This window comes from Chironomus tepperi, unplaced genomic scaffold, assembly GCF_022539635.2.
Source record: "Chironomus tepperi strain 1889 unplaced genomic scaffold, CSIRO-AGI_Ctep_v1 contig_450, whole genome shotgun sequence".
In the NCBI taxonomy this organism is placed as follows: Eukaryota; Metazoa; Arthropoda; class Insecta; order Diptera; family Chironomidae; genus Chironomus; species Chironomus tepperi.
The window spans coordinates 780,021-798,377 of record NW_027226572.1 but is presented as its reverse complement, the minus strand read 5'-3'; the positions used below and the strand labels follow the sequence as shown (position 1 = coordinate 798,377).

General features: G+C 31.4%; 1 protein-coding gene across 2 annotated transcripts in view; it reads right to left on the bottom strand.

Annotated features, from left to right (window-relative positions):
• Nucleotides 1-18,357, bottom strand: part of LOC139098663 (lysosome membrane protein 2-like) — a 31,216-nt gene that overhangs the window by 12,708 nt on the left and 151 nt on the right. The window contains exon 2 of one of the 2 annotated variants that reach the window (XM_070650907.1): nucleotides 11,193-11,392. In XM_070650907.1, the coding sequence (XP_070507008.1) occupies nucleotides 11,193-11,238 (46 nt within the window). In that variant the 5' untranslated portion in view covers nucleotides 11,239-11,392. Of the gene's footprint in view, nucleotides 1-11,192; nucleotides 11,496-18,357 lie in introns of those variants that run through there. The other variant, XM_070650908.1, reaches the window with a different exon arrangement.

Sequence of the window (18,357 nt, the reverse complement as noted above, 5' to 3'; positions counted from 1 at the left end):
ATATGCGCTTTATACATTCCTTTTCTAACTTGTATGATATCACCTTGACAAAATCTCTATAATCTTCATTTTGTTAATGATCTTGCTAACTCGATAATTGTTTTATTTGCATATTATATTTATTAACTTTTTAACTTTATATTCATAACTAACTGCTTAACTACAGTCAATTCACGACACATTGCTTGTTATAGATTGAAATACAGTATAACTTTTTGAACTTTAAAATATTTCTTAAGAATTGCTTCTTCACATACGATTCATGCGAAAAAAAAAAGTTGTTTACGAATTTCATCACATAGATAATAACGACTACGCATTAAGTTTCGTCTTGCGGTAGGTTAATGCTCTTAATATGCATATAATCTCTTATATAATTAAATGGGTTATCGGCTTTATTTGCGATAAGTAAAGAAATTATCATCACAGATGGAGAATTTTGCAATATTTTTCATGATTCTTCCGCGTTCGGTGTGAATTACGCTCTTGAACTTAGAAGAAAAGTAAATAAATTAATATATTTTTATAGTTGCTTAATTTACAGAAGGTAGCAAGTAGGGAGCATTTGAATGTTATGTCTGGTTTGTCAGATTTGTCATTGTATGGTCATTAATGTAGCATTTAAGAGCCATTTTCAATATAAAGATCTAGTTGCTGCTCACTTCCGTGCGGCTAATTTCTCTTTTCGGCATCAAAATTAGCCAAAAACAGCTGTTACACTGCCATAAATCTTGCATTCAATACAGCGACGAAGAAAGCAGCGAAAAAGTGGAAAAAGCAGTGAAAAAGCGGCAATGGTCAAGTGGTTAGAGCGTCGGACTACCGTTCTAATGACCCGAGTTCAATCCCAGGAAAAGTCTAGTTGGATTCGGATGCTTTTCTGCTGTTCTAGTCACACCAACTCGGTTTTTATGATTCGCGACACACAAATTGTGGCTAGATACGTTGTATTGAAATACGTGCCCTAGTGACTGTTGTGTTGCTCGGGTCTGATGTGATACAGCCCTTGTTTCACTGAAAGAGAGTCACTAGAACAGCATACGCATGCTTACTCTACCGAACTGTCTCCATCACCCTAAAAATGCCCAAATTTTCCAATTAAGACCTAAATCCAACTATTTATAGACATCATCAACACCCATCCCCAGTCAGTTTCACTTTAATTTTCACAATGTCATTACAATATGTCGATAAAAAAATTTTCTTGGTAGTCGTCATTGGTCAATAAACTGAGTATAATATTTTCGCTTTCATTGTTCGCTAAATCACCTTTCTTTGTGGAGTAAATATTTTTTAATATGCGGACATACAACAGCGATGCGTAATCGTCACATACGGTAAAAACCTTGCAAAATATCAATGTCAATTCTTTTTGAATTAATGAAAAAATATATTAATAGTGACAAAAGACAGTGTGTTTATCAATATGATCAGTGATGATTCGTAGTGTGAATGGATGGATCTATTTTTAAATGAGGGATAAATTGGAAGACGGAAGGGATATGGGGTAGAAATGGTGGAAGATTAGGCTCCTGGACAAGGTGATTCTGGGTTTTTGCCAGATTTAATGAAATCCGACCTTAGGCCAGTGTTGAGATGACATTTGGCCAAGGACATGCTGAGGGGCTGGATTTTTGGCAATTTTACGTCATGTTGTTGCCAAGACCCCGAAAATCCTTATGCCGACTCAACTCTGGTCTGGTTACGCCAGGTGCCTTAAATTCGGCCATTTCTGTGTCATGTGTCTAAATTTTGACAATTTCTATGTCATGTGCCTTGTGGGAGTGCGAAAATCCAGCCTAATGGCGACTCTGGAATGTTCATGCTAACAGAGTGCCTGAATTTCGGTCATTTATTTGCCATGTTGCTTCTGGAAGCCCGAAAATTTGGCTCCATGTCGACTGAACTGCATGTCCAGGCCAATTGTCAGATTTTCGGCAATTTCTACGTCATGTGCTCTCTTGGAACACACATGAGACAATAATTAAGGAAAAGTTATTAATAAAATTATTCCAAAGCTTCTCTTTTGTATGCCTAATAAACAATAATCTCAAATTTCAAGTTTGCGTAGATTTTTTTTGCAGATTCCCCAAGTATCTACTCGTTTTCAATGACTTGATACTAAAATGTTGAGCATTCTTGATAATTTCAAAGTCTAGAATGATGATTACTGTCATAAAATTTAGTCATTTTTGATGGAATTTGACACATCTCGTCACAGCATGTGCAGCTTATTAGCAATGCATTACCAAAAAAACTTTAGAATTTTTGCTAATTTAATGCCGTCAAACGATTTTTATTTGCGTAAAGAATTAAAGACTATACGTGGTAATCGGCATGCTTGACATAGTTTGACGTCGTAGTGACTTCATCAAGTGGCTGATCAAGATGATAACGGAAATATTTGTAGTGGACGGCGCTGATGATTATTATGTCTTTTTTTAGAATCCCCCGATTGTCATTGTTATGTTTACAGAACGTGATCTTCAACTGAATTCCTGATCACAACATTCATAATCACTTGTTATTGAAAAAATGTTGCATCATTGTCGGTGTAAAGGAGTCAATAACGACTCGATAATCTTTTTATTGTTTTATAGTGCGTCAGATTAATCTTTTTTGTAGGCTCTGTTGCCTGATTTTTATTGAAGATCAACAAATTTTGGTGTTGATCAGGAATGAAGTGATTAATGGCACGTGAAATTTCACAGAAAATGATTTTAGAATTGGTTTTGAATTTTTTTAACATTAAGTTGATGTGGCTCGATGGCGCAGCAGAACAGTGATTCGGTACTTGAAAACTGGAACAGCTGGAATATCCTAACACTTGGTGAATTGAGTATTTATCGTAAAATTTGGTAAAAATATGTATATTTTTTTTAAATCAGTTGAGAATATGAATTCAGGCAACAAAAGATGAGAAAGAATGGTTCATACATTGCCAAATGTATTGGGAAATTGCCAATTCATCGGTAAAGTCCATAGCTTAGACCGACAATCGAGAGTTGCAAGATTCGATTCCCACAAGAGATGAATCATTGGATGAACTCCATTGGTGAAACTTATGGTGAGGTGTGAACTGTGAGCTGCAGAAAAAAGCAGCTCCAATGGATAGTTAAGGCAGGCCTCATATCCAATCAACCCTGATTTCAAGGAAGGTCTAGTTTAATTCGTGTGACAAAATACTTTTCTAGTCAAACAAATCACTTTGTGTAAATCGAAACAATTAAATTTTGAGGTGAGGAATTCAAACGAAATAACATCGTCGATAAGACACGCGCCACTAATTATTTCCGTACGTCAAATTAATACGGAGGAGTCCAGACGGCACCTTGATGAATTTAATTGAATGTAATGCTTGATTCTAACGTAATTTAACTAGTTCTTTGAATAATAAACCTCAAAATAGTCCAAAAGTCTCTTATTATTACCAAACTTTTAAATTTCTCGATATTTTCCAAAAGGGTCCAGATTTTTTTGTGAAAATCCTCTGATCATCTTAGATTTCTCGATCATATATTGGCATTCATCATATATAGAGCAACATAATGTGTTAAACCATATGTTTTACAGTAAAAATGGATCAAAATAAGCCGTCACGCTTCCATCAGTCTACTACTTTGTATCTTAACTTTAATAATGAGACGCATCGGTGCCCTAGCAAACACGTGGTGTTATCCGCGTGATTTACCACTCAGTTAGATTATAAAGGGAGTAAAGCAAATGATTCCAGTAATTAGATCTCGTAAAATCATAAACGTGTCAATTATATCGAATAATTATAAAATCAGTTAATAAACGCAAAGCTTAATATAAACTTGACAGGAACTTAACAACTATGAATTGATAATCAAATAACAACCTACAAATTATTTCAATACTTTTTATTGCTGTCAATAAAACTTTGCAGCAAATTGATCAATCAAATAAAAAAGTTCAAATTTGTTCCTTAATTAAAGCAAAATATATTCGATAATTGATAGATTTGTAAATATTTAGTATTTTCTATAGCTCATAATAAACGGTTTATATTGAATAATAATGCAAATTATTGAAAATTATTGATCTAATTTTAAATTAATCCGGGTATGTAATTGAAATGTTCCTCGTGATTGATCTAGTTGATGAAGTTAAGCTTTCAATCTAGTAATTATCGATCAACAACTTTAGAATTTTCATGCCAATTATTTACAATGTAATAAATATTGAAATTTCTGTTCTTTCTTTAAAATTTCATTCACATGTCAAAATTACTACCTTAAAAGTGATTCAATTAAAGTTATACTGTATGAAATTTAATTAGCATTTTACAAATTTAACAGGCTGTAAATACGCACTTAAGGAATTTCTGGGTAAAGGCGTGTCGCATTATAACTTTTTTATCTATTTTCTTAACAGTTGTTCGAAAAATCACGTTTTTGTGTTTGATCAAAGTTGTTAATAGCTTGTCTTTATTGTAATTTATGATTTTAAACAATCCAATTACTTCCTTTTATTGGCAACAATTAAGAAACAATAATTTGTAATGTGTTGAATGATAAAATCTATTTGAATAAATTAACGGTCGTTTAGAATTTGAATTATCATGTCAACATTAGCTCCGGGGGTGTTCACTTAATACGTGACGTAAAAAATCGATTGTTTGACCACGTAAACCCCCAATTCTTCCAATTTTTAACAAATCTCAGTAAATCTCAACCTCGTCATCCCTCCCAAAACCCTCGTTTCGCCCCAAGTCAGTGGTGGACAACCTTTTATTTTCACGAAATATTCTGGCTGTAAGCCTTGAGCTGATAAGACGCACATGACATAAGCCTCAAGGCATTTTCAATTTTTATTTGCGACAAACTAGTGTTCAGCGACACACTAGTTGAGTGGCGACACAAGGTTGTGCGACACAAAGGCTACGCGACTCAAAGGTTGCGACACATAGTTTGCACGACACAATGGTTGTGCGACACATAGGGTGCACGACACATAGGTTGCACGACACAAAGGTTATGCGACACAAAGGTTGCACGGCATAAAGGTTACGCGGCGCACAGATTGTCTACCACTGCCCTAAGTACACGATGCCCTTCTATAGACTTCCAAATTAAGAGTTAGGAACCAAAATTCAATTTTTGAATGGATGAGTTGATTCAAATCGACTCAAATCAATATAAAATCCCATAAAACCTCTCTTTTAAACTCATCAGACCTCTCTTAAGAATCCATCAACTTATTACCTTCAGAATACCCCTTAGGGTTGGTAATTTCAATGCATTATGCAAACAAACAGCCCTTAATTACCCTCATTACAATCCTGTCCCTCACACATTCTATTAAATACTCAACAACTATTTAGCAACCACATAAATAAACAGTATTTAGTGTCTTTGTCACATTCTCATGTCATAATTCTACAACAACAATGTTTTTGATTTATAATTATTAATATGATCAACTAGAACCACGTTTAGAGCTACTCGTGTTATTTTTTTATTATTCCGTAGGCGGTAAATTTTCTGTAATTAATGTCGGTTGTAGAATTTTATGTCGTTATTTTTAATCGATTTGTAGGCAAAGAAGGATGATGAGTTTGACAATTTGTTGCTCCTTTCAAGTGTGAATTAACCGTCTTCATTCATACTTTATGCACATAAATTATTATCGTTTTCTTTTATGATTTTAAGGTGGGAAAGCTTTTGATGAAGATGAAGGAGATTGTTGGGTGTGGCTGTAATGAGCGCTTTTTGAGGCTGAAATTAGTTTTGTTGACCTGATTGGAACATGATCAAAGCAAAAATGGTCTTATTATTCTAAAAGTTGTGCAGCAAATGAGAATTGGCTCATCGGAGTCTTAAGACTTAAGGGCATTGTGGCAATCCATATCATATTGACAGTGCTCAACATAATGATTGAGTGATCGATATCAGGTGGGAATCAAACCCTTTTCCCTATTCTTAAAGCTAGTATTGCTTAGCTATTCGATTGGTTGCCTAATCATTCGACCACAGAAGCCTTGCTTTCGCACTGGTAGAATCACCTATATTATGATTCGATATTTAAGGTTGATACTTGATGAGAGGAGGCCATGGATCATAACAGATCTGTACTTAAATAAGTAAATACTTGAAGTGACTTTCATTAGAAAGAGGTGCTCAACTATGTATAATAAATATTATTCAAATCTCAAATGTACGTTACAACCACTCTGATCATATCCCAAAAATGAATCTTAACAATATAATCTCAACATAATTTCATGATTTGGACAGAATCGCTCATCTCAGTTAAAAATAAAATTCGCAAACAAGCAAAGAGCACGCTTTCATAGTAAAGACCCAGCTAAGCGCAGTCTAGGAAACAAACTAGTTTGTTATACTCAACTATGAGCTAGAACTTGAAGTAATGACACACACCTCGTTATCTTAGATTAATATATAACGGCCACAGAAGCCTTACTTATCTTCATAAAACTATGTAGAATCAGACTAGTAGATAAATGCGTCATTCAGTGGATATTTCCAAGGTTGATATCAATCAAACGTGATAAAAGTCACATTTAGCCACAATCAATATGCAAATTAGTCAAGGCTCATACACTCAACCAAAATTGTACAATTTTTACAATTTTTTCATACAAAAATTGCGAAATTGTGAAAATTGTACAATTTTTACAATTTTCACAATTTTTTCCATACGAATTGTAAAAATTGTACAATTTCCACAATTTTTTCATACAAAACTGACAAAATTGTACAATTTTCAAATCAACACAAACTGATTTGAATGATTTTCATATTTGGGAAATGTAAGTGAAAAATTGATTTTTCAAGGGGTTTTCAAATTTTTATAAGAAAATTGAGGTAAAGTTAGACTTTTCCGAAATTTTTAATTTTAATTTAAGAAAAATAAGGCAAAATTTGGCTTACAAAATTTTTCACTCCAAATATGAAAATAAAGAACATTTGAATTTTTCGAGAGGTTTTTCATGATTTGGACAGGGAAAATTAAGCTATGAAAACGATTCGGCTTTCCTGAGGGGTAATTCACCCCAAATATGGAAACCGAGGCGAAATTCGGCTTTCCTGAGGGGTAATTCACCCCAAATATGGAAACTGAGCAAAATTCGGCTTTCATGGTAGTAATTCAGAAATACCGAGTCCAAATTCGGCTTTCCTGAGGGGTAATTCATCCCAAATATGGAAACCGAGTCCAAATTCGGCTTTCCTGAGGGGTAATTCATCCCAAATATGGAAACCGAGGCAAAATTCGGCTTTCCTGAGTTGTAATTCATCCCAAATATGGAAACCGAGTGAGCTAAGAACTTTCCTGAGAATTCACCCCAAATGACACACAAATTCTCGTTATCTTAGATTAATATATAACCCACAAAATATGGAAACCATTGACAAACACAATTTTGTCAATTCTGGAAATTCCAAACTTTGATTTCCTTATTACTTCACAAAAGTATGCATGCGTCAATGCATTAATTAGACAATAGTAAATAAATGCGTCAAATTTCAATGGATTTTCCATTTGACTTGTCGAAGTTTAAAAATATCAATCAAACGTGATAAAAGTCACAGTCAATATGCAAATTAGTTAGTCAGGCAGGTCAAGAAACCGAAAAATTAAAGTGGAAAATTAATGGCATCTTTAAAGTCCTACACAATATAATATCCGACTATTATCCATGATCAATGACGTTTATCATACGCAGATACAGCAACAACATCTATGTAAATATGAAAAAGATCAAACTCCTATGACAAATGATCATGCAGACAGCATAACATCAACAATGCAGTTACCTTGAAAATGAAGCTGAAGGAGCAACACAAAAAAAAGCAGAAGAAGCCGTCACGCGTACGAGGATGAAACATTAAACTTAAGGCTATTATGAAGATGTTAACTATAATGCCTATGTTTAATTAATTTATAGCATATTAATAATGTTGTGCCATCATCCTTTATAATTTTTTGCATTTTTATATGTGACTTTTATCGCTTCATTTTACAAATGAGTTGAGAAATGTGAAAAAGAATTTCGCTGTTGGCGATATAAAAAAATGGAATCGATTGTTGTGAAATTGTAAAGGAAATACCCAAGTGTGTGTATAGAGAAATTTCTTAATGTTAATAATAACTAATTTTAAATCTCTACTAGATGCTACTTTATGTAGATTCAATAACGTAAATAAAACCGAGTGCAAGAAACTCATCAGTGTCGTCCATTTACTATGCATTAACATCATATCACAAAAAATAGCATCAAAAAGAGGAGAAAAGCATTTCTTTACGATGCAAGAAAAAGGTACGAAACACGTAGAAAGATAATTAAAATGATCAAGAAATATTCTCAAAGATCAACGGACCTTAACCTTCAATTTCTCAATGAATCTGTGAAGTATAACTGAATAATTATAAGGCATAACAAATGGATGCATTTTGTATTTGTTGGTAAAGACATGGGATGCAAACAAATGCAAAGATTTTTTCATGTTAAGGATGTGTTTTAAGTTCAAATTTGAGACGTTTTTGATGGGAATCGAACCCACGTACTCACAAAATACGTGATTTGGGTTATCGATCTGTTCCCAAACCACTCGACCACAGAAACCTTGCTCTTGAACTGACAGATTCGTCTATATATGGCTCGACACCCCAGATTCCATTCCGCTCATTCACCATAAAATTTAACGGAATTTTGAGATTTAGAAATTTTCGAGCCTTAAAGTTTCAGAATTCAATAATTTTTCAGATCAAATGTCCCCAACACTAAATATACCCTGCACAATATTAAAATGTCATAGACGCAACAATAACAAAAGATTAAAATCATTCAAAACTCTTCAAATCGCTCAATTCATTAATTCAATATCAATTTTAGATAGACTTGATTATTATTTTCTGTTTATACAAATTTGTATTCAATTGTTTCTGATTACTGCATTGATAATTTTTTTTCGTTTAATAGTAAATTTCAAGGACATCATTCAGTCACATTTAAAAATTACGATTATCTCTCAAAATGATTGGATGTGATGAAATTCAAGTGCACTTTCACATCAATCAGGCACAGACATTCAAAGTCATGTCTCGAACAAAAAAATTTACATATGAAATTGATTTGAAATTGTGTGATTAATGTGAGTCTTGATTGGTATTTAATTGTCGAAAAAAAATATAATCATGCGATTTATTTTGAAAAAAAGATATTAGAAGGGGTAATCGTTATTGATCAAGATTGTGGGGTGATCATGCTTAATATGGATCAAAGTAGGTCACTTGATGGACGCACATGTTCAGATGAATACAAATTTGAAGACGGCGTGTCTTTTAACAATGGACTGACTCCAACAATCATGACATTATAGCCTATGACTTTATTAAGAAAGTATCCTTGTCATATTAACCAAACTGCTGGTAAATCATGCTGCTGGTCTTTTGTAGTAATGTAATCTCCACATAGAAGCATGATAGTAAGTACTAAGGCGAAGGAATGCTATTTACGAAAGAGGGGAGGGAATTGGTTGGGGATTCATGATCCAAACTATAACAACTCTACCACAGTGATGGGCAACCTATGTGCCGTGGCAACTTGAGTTACGTGGCAACTTGTGTGACACCAAAAATTCTTGGAAGAGCAATGAATCGTGTGTCGTGATCGAATTCGGCTAGCGAGCTTACAAACAAGGTGTTATGTGAAAAATAAAAGGTTGCGGAACCACTGCTCTAGCATTACCAACATTTTCGAAAATGATACTTATTTGATGGTTAATAGAATATTTTATCATGATAGAGTAGGAGTCGAACTCAAGTTCTAACATATTTTAGTCCACTTAAACCATCTTAAACAGAACATTATTTGCATTTAAGCCTATTCTTATACTATAATTCAGAATTCTCAAAAAGCCATTGAGTTTCAAGTTACTACAAAGCTTAACAATACATCTAATCCTTGTCGTTCATTAAAAATCTGACACAATATTACTTAAAAGACTTATTGACTTATAGATTAATCCTTCAAATCAATTATCGCCAAGGTTATTAGCCATCATTATAACAGTCCGAAAGCTTCTTGAAATAATACAACTCATCGACTACAAAAATTTTTTTTTACACAGCTACCCGTTGACTTGACTTCTTTTCATAATCCTCAATTATAATTCTTACTTGTTGTTGGTTTCATTTTGATACAATCGCAGCTCTTACGCTATTGAAACGGAAAGTGCAAAAGACTTCATTCATATTTATTTTTTATTTTTTTTTTCATTCTCTTTCTTTTCATTCCGTGTCTCATTTGAATGCATAAATGGTTTGTCCATATGTATCGAAGTGATTTATTCATTTTGAGTTGAAATATTTTTAGTCTCACTTATTATGATTGATATGTGAATTAATAATTTGATAGTTTTGCATTTTGATTATCAAATGTAAATTTTTAATTTTTTTTGTATTTACGAATTTCTGCGAAATTTGTTGGGTGTGTCTAGAAAATATGACGATTTGCTGAATGTTCATTGATAAATCTGGGGAATTTTTGAAGAATTTTGGTTAACTGCAGAACTGCAACCTTGAACGAGCTTTAATATACAACTGATAAATGCAGGCCTGTGCATATAAAATGTAGGAAATGTTGGTGGCTGATTTAACTTGATCGTCACGAAGCTCAAATCGCGTAGTTAATAAAATATCGAATTTTTGATATCGATAAAAAGTTGATTTTCGTGCTTAAGCAGATTTGTTTAAGAAAATTATGATTAGCAACAGGAAGCGAACAAGAAGAATGTCAATTTGTCATTTTTGTTTCCTTTTTGCAACTTTTTGTGCAGCTTATTTTGTCACTTGTTGTCTGAATTATTCCAACCCTAGGCAGTTTGTTATGCAGCTTAAATATAAAGAACTTTACTAAAGTGCATAAATTGACAGTAATCTCAATTTTTTAGGGTTACACAATGAAGTGCCTCAGTAGAATGAAATCCACGTGGAGCAAACCACGCGAAAACGCACTAAAAATGCTGTTTACCAACAATTTCAAGGAGAAAATTCATCTTAAAAAATACGCAAATTCTTCGCATTTAATACGCATTTATGCTATCCATCATTCATTACATCCATACATGCTTATATTACTTAACACTAAATTCACCTTAATTAAAGATAATAAACAGGAATAATTAAAACCAAAATATACTCACTTATCTTATGTTGAGATAAAATTGCTTTTGTGTTGTTTTGAGTCATTTTGAAATTTTGAACTGGATTTGTAGTTTTCTTGAAATAATTTCGTTGAACTTGTCTATTAATTTAATTATTTTTTGATCGCAGAATCTCCTCTACACTACGAAGATAGTATTTTTTTCACTTTTTTACGTCATATTTTGTGGAAATTTCTAGTCTAGAAAATATAAATTTTGTTATCAAAAATTTAATCATAACTAAAAAGTTTATTTGCAAAAAATAATCAGTTCGGCGCCAATTTCATCAGATTTAGCTTATAAATTCTCGAATTCTCCGCAGACCTCGTCAAAAGTGTCAAAAGGTCTCAAATTAAATCAAAAAATTGCATTAATTCTTTTCTAATTCTTTGTTTTGTTTGTTTGAATTGATTCAACTATAATTAAAATTAAGCTTCTCACCTTTGGTATCAATAATTGATGGATAATTGATTTATAACCTTTTCTTAACCTATAAATCGCAGTTAAAGGACGTTGACTTATTACGTTCAAGAGGGAGGGGTAGGGTAAATCTGATTTAAACAATGGAAATTTCAAGATTTTCCAGAAAAAGCTTACAACAAATATTCCATTGGCAGACAACCTTTTATGTGACAAGCCTCATCACAAACCGCACACGGCATACGATTCATTGCGTTTCCAAAAATTATTGTGCCGCCACACAGGTTGCCCACCACTGCTGTAACGTAATAAGTGAACGGTTCTAAACAAATAATGAATACTTTTTTGAGTAAATCAATAAGGAAATTCACCTAATTCACTATTAAAATAAATTGGCAAAAATATATAAACGAGTTATTGCTGTTCTTGTATAGAATAACAAAATTGCGTAGGTTTTATACTAATTGGTTTAATTTCCATCACAAATTTAATTTTAGTTTAATTTCTACAAACTTTGTATTCTACAATATTTTACCCAAAAAGCATATGACCGAAAATATAACCCAGGGCGGACTCAGGACGGAGTCAAGTCGGCTCGGAGCAGGAATTTCGGTTATTCTAAGCCGTGTGATTTTTAGGGTCAAATTGGTGAAAAGCTATCTCTATTGGTTTAGGGCATGTTTTTTACGCAAAATTCTAGCAAATTGAAGATTTATTACATCAAAATCGAGGGTTGACCGCCAAAATCCAAGAACCTTCCTCCTCCCTAAATACGCCCTATTAAGTATTTTATTATTATTAAGGGTTTTTAAGATTCTAACTTCTAAAGTTTTCCAAATTGAATTTTTTGAAGGAAACTTAAGATTCAAGTGTAGGAACGAATTCAAGAGGAAGAGAATTTGGCGTTCGAACCCCTTTCCCCCCTCTTGAGGAAGAACTTCTTCAATCTCGATCAAAACTCTCAAAACCCCGGCTAAATTTATGCCAATCGAATGGATTCATACAAAAAAAAATTCAATTCTTGAATATCACAATGAGTTTGTGTCAAGCAAAATCGATCGGGAAATTCAGATAATGACATTAAAATAAGTAGTTCTTAAATCATTAAATCTAGATTTGCTTTAATTCTATAATTGACAGGTTAATCTTCTGATTTTTGATCTCATGAATGCGGTGTTGCACTATTGATCTTATTAAGCTAATTAATTTAAAATCATCAAAATTAATCAATTTCTAATTAATTAAACTCCTCTACAAGACTCATTACAGAGGACAAGAACTTAACGGTACAGAATTTTTGTTTATTTATCACATGATTCTAATCTCTGACGTCATAATCGAGCATATTATACAAGCTTAATTGTTCAATCCTTTCACTAGACATTTTTGAAAAAAACCAAACGTTATGACATCGGGAATCCCATAAATCTAACCTTAATTCAGCTAGCAATTTCAAGTGACTTTGAGTCACATGAGAATTAAGCTTTGCACGTGATTACAAAAGAACGCATGCTCAACTTCTAAGAATCTCAATCAACGATATTGATTTCATCCTTCCAACAAGTTGTTCTTGAGAGATTTTTTTAAAAATAACTATCGTATTCATTAACAAGTACACATTATGGTTTAGTGATATTGACAAGATTTTTTTTTATACTTTTTGTCATGAGAATTAAGTCATACTCACGTGGAGATGCTTATGGATTTGTAATACTAAAATAACCACTTTTGAATTTAATTAATGTTAATTCTCATTAACCTCAAGTATTTGTAAAATGCATCTACATATTAAGCATGACTTTTGGTAAGAAAATCAATTTTATATATTTAGATATGAGAGATCCAGAGCTTTAAGTCATATGTGTCATATGTCTTAAGGCTAAGGACAGTTTAACGAGTGAGGGGCTCGACAAGCCACTGAGCTCAAACAGAGACTACAGTTTAAATTGGGATTTGAACCAATCATTTGATGACGTTATTGTAAACTTGTTGTCTGACTATAAAGTGAGACTGTGAGCCGCATATCCAATACATATGATTCGAAAAAGGACAGTTTGAAGCAGTTTTCAACCACCGAGGTGGCTCGACTCACGTCCTCAAACCTAAACCTACACAGTTGATGGTACAAAGGCTACACAGGTCGGTGGGATCCGAACCACTCCTTTGGCGACATTACTGCCTGTAGCCTATAAAAGGAAGACTGTGAGCCGCGTTTTCATTTCATATGACTCGAAAAAGAACATTTGGAAAGGGTTCCCATACCGAGTCTCGAACCTATGATCGCTGGGTCGTTGCGAAATGATTGAATCCCAAAGTACGAAGCCATTCCGTTACCGACCCACTTCGACTTACTTAAACGCATATAACAGTCGTGCGTAAATATTGAAAAAATTAATGAGTAAATCCAATTTTTTATTGTTACGGAAATTTGTCAAATATAATTTGAATATTTATTGACACTCATTAATTCATCAAATAATAAAATTAAGAAGCCACAAGTTGTCTGCCACAAGCAATCCCAATGATTCACAGAAAATCTTTTTTTATTTGTTAATGATTCAGCCAAAAAAATTTGTAGTTAAATATTGACCAGTTCTAATAGCGTATCTATTTATCAAAATAAGTCAATAAAACTTCCTTTATTTGTCATCGACGGTAATTTCCCAAAAAAAAAAAAAAATGCAAATTTATTTTTGGATCAGTCAATCTTAAATTTTCACTGTATTAGTTGCATTATCGTCATTACATGCTAAATGATATGTACTTTAGAATGTAAACTTAAACTTTTTTTTTCAATTTCAATTTCGTTATGGACTTTGGCTTTAAAATAACCATGACTAAAGGAATATGAAGCTTAATATTGCGGATTGATATAGAATGGACATTTAAGGGTAAATTTGTAATGATTTCTGAGAAAATTGTCGGAATTTTTGAACAAGAAGTAATTAAAATTTCAAAAAAACAATATTGAATTAGTTATACATGAGAATATATTAATAAAATATAGTTTGTCAACAGTTTTAATTATATAAATAACAAAAATGATAATTGTCTTCAAGGTCTGCAATTCAATCAGGTATTTAGAATGCAAAAGTGTAAAGATGTATGCAGGGGAAGCAGGGTAAGCATTGGAAGACCCTGTTCTAGTTAAGCGAGACCAACCTGAACAGCCAAGAATCATGCTCATAAATATTGCATAAATATGCTCGCAAAATTGAGTATCCTCAGTTATTTATTTTAATTGTAGATACTCAAAAACACGCTCATTTAGTCTACACATCAAGAGGAAGACCGAAAATGTCCTGGATTGGTTGTGTTGATAAGGACGCTAGAGTTCTCAATATCCCAAATTGGCAGAAGTTATCGAAAGATAGAGCTGTCTACAGACGTTCTTTAAACGCGGCAATGGGCCCCCGTGCGCCCCAGCCAAGGAAGTAAGAAGTAACTCATTTTCTGCTAGGGCAAAACTTCCAAATCACGATTTAGAGAATTTTTTGAAAAATTCCCTTGTAATCTTGGTCACGGTCTCGAAAATTCATTGAAACCAAGATTTGGACATGCCCTAATTCTAGTGTGTATCACATTTCAAGCCAAGGAAGTGATAGGAAACTTTAATTTTTCATGGTATATCTTAGTGGTAAGCCTTGACCAGAATCGCATTTGACGACATTCTAGTGTGTCGTACTACACATGTTGAGGAAATTGATTAATCTATTCTGAGCTCTTGTCTACTCAATTCTATATAAAATTCAGGTGGATTTTGAGTTCTGGTAATACTGTACCCGAGCTACACAATGTGGTAAATCGCATTTTTCATCATTAAGGTAACAATCGCATTACGAAACAGATTGTGCTTTTTAGGGTGGATTCGTCTAACCTGCGACACTACAACAAGGATGCGGAGTTAAAGATCTTTAATAGTTTCTGATCAGTATCGCATTCATGCATGTAGACCTTCATGTATATTTCTGACCAAAAACTGTCCTTCAATAATCCAATCCCCAACCAATTAAGTAGTTCCTTAAAAGTTAATAATCCAACTAAATGGTCATATCAAATTTATACACTACATTTTAATTCTCAATGCTCTGTGGTGCATTAAACCATTCACATACAAATCACTTAAGACTCTAACTCTAGTTCATATTAAATTAAATCATGTGTTCATAATTATTGTGCAAATATGATATTATGTATTGATATTTTTTACACTTTACTTAACTAGGCTGTAATACCGATGAATGCCAATGACGTTTTATTAAACTTGAAATTGTAGCCTACTAGCATTCAATTGATTGCAGTACTCAATGTAGTGCTTTGACTCTATTTGATTGGAATTATGATTCTTTTGCATGCAATTTAAGGATTTTATTGAAGAATTTTTTAAGAATGAATATTTTATTGACTTAGGCTTAGTGGTGGCAACCTTTTAACACCTTGGTGGTAAGAGTCGATCAAAACCGCACACGGTATACGGTTGCATGGCACTCAGCTAACTAATATCATCAAAATTCACCTTTTTTACGTAAAAATTAATAATTTTCTTCAAATTTTGTAACAGCTTTTATTCAGCAACAATTAAAAGAAATGTAATGAAACTAATTTTTTGCAAATTGATGCTTATAAAACGAGACAGCCTCAATTTTTGAATAGATTGAATAATTCATTGTGTTACTTTATGAATCGTCGTGCAAAAATCTCATTTATGAGAGATTTTTAAGAATCGTAATAAGAACTATTAAAGATATTTAAATTGATTATTTTGAATATATATATCAAGGTGTTATAAGCTATTAATTTCGAAAATGGGATGGAAATGAATTGATTTGAATTGCATTTATGTAAAACATAAAATTAATAGTTAATGACTATAGTTGTAGTAAATATACAAGTAAAAGTGTTTGGATTTAAGAAAATTTAAGTTGAATTAAAATTTTTTTGTAAATCAAATATTTGATATTTTAAGAAATTTCAGTTTCAATTTTGAATTGAAAAATTGAATTTTTTTGAAGATTTAAAGTTCAATTTAATATTTTAACAAATTTCAGTTTAAGGAATTTATCAAATTTAATATTTTAGAAATTTCAATTTATTTCGTAAAATGTTTTAATTTGATTTTAAATTTAAATTTTTTTTCAATTTTTAATTTTTTTTAATTTTTAACAAATTTAAATTTAATAAATTATATATAGTTAATTTAAATTTTTTAAAAAATATCTAGTTCATAAACTTTTTATCGTATTTTTAAAAAAATTCAGTTTACAAAAAAAAATCATTATTTTCACTAAAAGTCATTTTTAAGGACTTGACCATTGACGCTACCATTTTAAGATCTTCGTGCTTCTTCATTTACTCGAACAAAATACTATTTTATTCACATTACGATTTTACTCTTTGCCGGCAATATTCTTATGTAATATTTCTATACAAGCGTGTTTTTTCACGAAATGCATTAACTAATTGAAATTTTTTGCATGTTACTCTAGTTTTTATATTTTGTATTATGGTAAATAAGAGTTTTTTGACCCAGTAGCATTTTTCAGCACACGTGCTTAAACTGGTTATTGCTTTTAAGCATATTTAAAATATTATTTTATAATTTTCTTGATTTTAATTTTTTTTTTCAAGATTAGAAGGTTTAAATTCTTAATTAAAATTATTAAAATTTCAAAAAATTTAAATTTTAGAATTAGAATTTAAATTTGCAATAGAATAAAAATTTCTTTTTTTTTTAATAACTTTTTTCTAAAAGTTAAAAATTAAAAATTCACTTTTGCAACATTAAATTTTAAAAAACTAAATTTCAAGCTTATTTTAATTAATTTTTTACGCGTTCGCAAAGCAATTATTTTTTTCTTTAATTTATTTGTTTACTAATCGTTGTTAATATTTTTTGCAGAGAGGATATGGAGAAATATTTGGCTATATTATCTCTTAAACACTCTCACATAATTAACTGAATGATCTTGAAATTATTGATGAACTTGATTCACACTTGTTCATGGAATGGCATGGCATTATACTTCATAGGGATTTCCCCAAAAATCATCAATATTTAATAAAATATTGTCAAATAGTTCACAAAATTTTGAATCAGTTCAAAAGTATTTATGATTGCTTAATAAAAATAAGTGCATAAATTTTGCATGAATTTGATCTTCTTTCGTGGAATTTTTGTTTAGTCAATCATATTATTTGTTTCTTTTTAAAGATTAAGACTTAATTTGACAATATCAAATAACATTGCTGCATTGTTTAGAGTTTAAATACAATTTAATGACATTAATTATAAAACCAAAATGTTAGAACATCTTTGAAAATTCTGACACTTTCAGAACAAAATTTTATTTATTTTTTTAAAGAAAAATCAAATAAATTTTGAAACTTAGTTTGAATTAAATTTCAAAAGAAAATAGTATTTTTAATTTAAAAACTTAGAAAGTTAAATTTAAAAGTTCAGAATTTTAAATTTTAGAATTTTTGATTCAAGGGTTTTTTTTAAATCTTAAAATTTTTGAAAAAAATAGATTGAAAATAATTAAATTTTTATTTGTCTAAATTTTTCATTTTAGTCAAATTTAAAAAAAAGTTTTTCTATTTAAAAAATTCTGTTTTTATAAAAATAAAAAAATTGTTCAATAATTTTAAGGCAATTGCAGAAAAATATGAATATTACTTAATTCAAATTTTAATGATATCTAATTTTTAAACTTTTATTGATAACTTTTCAAACGATTTCATTTTT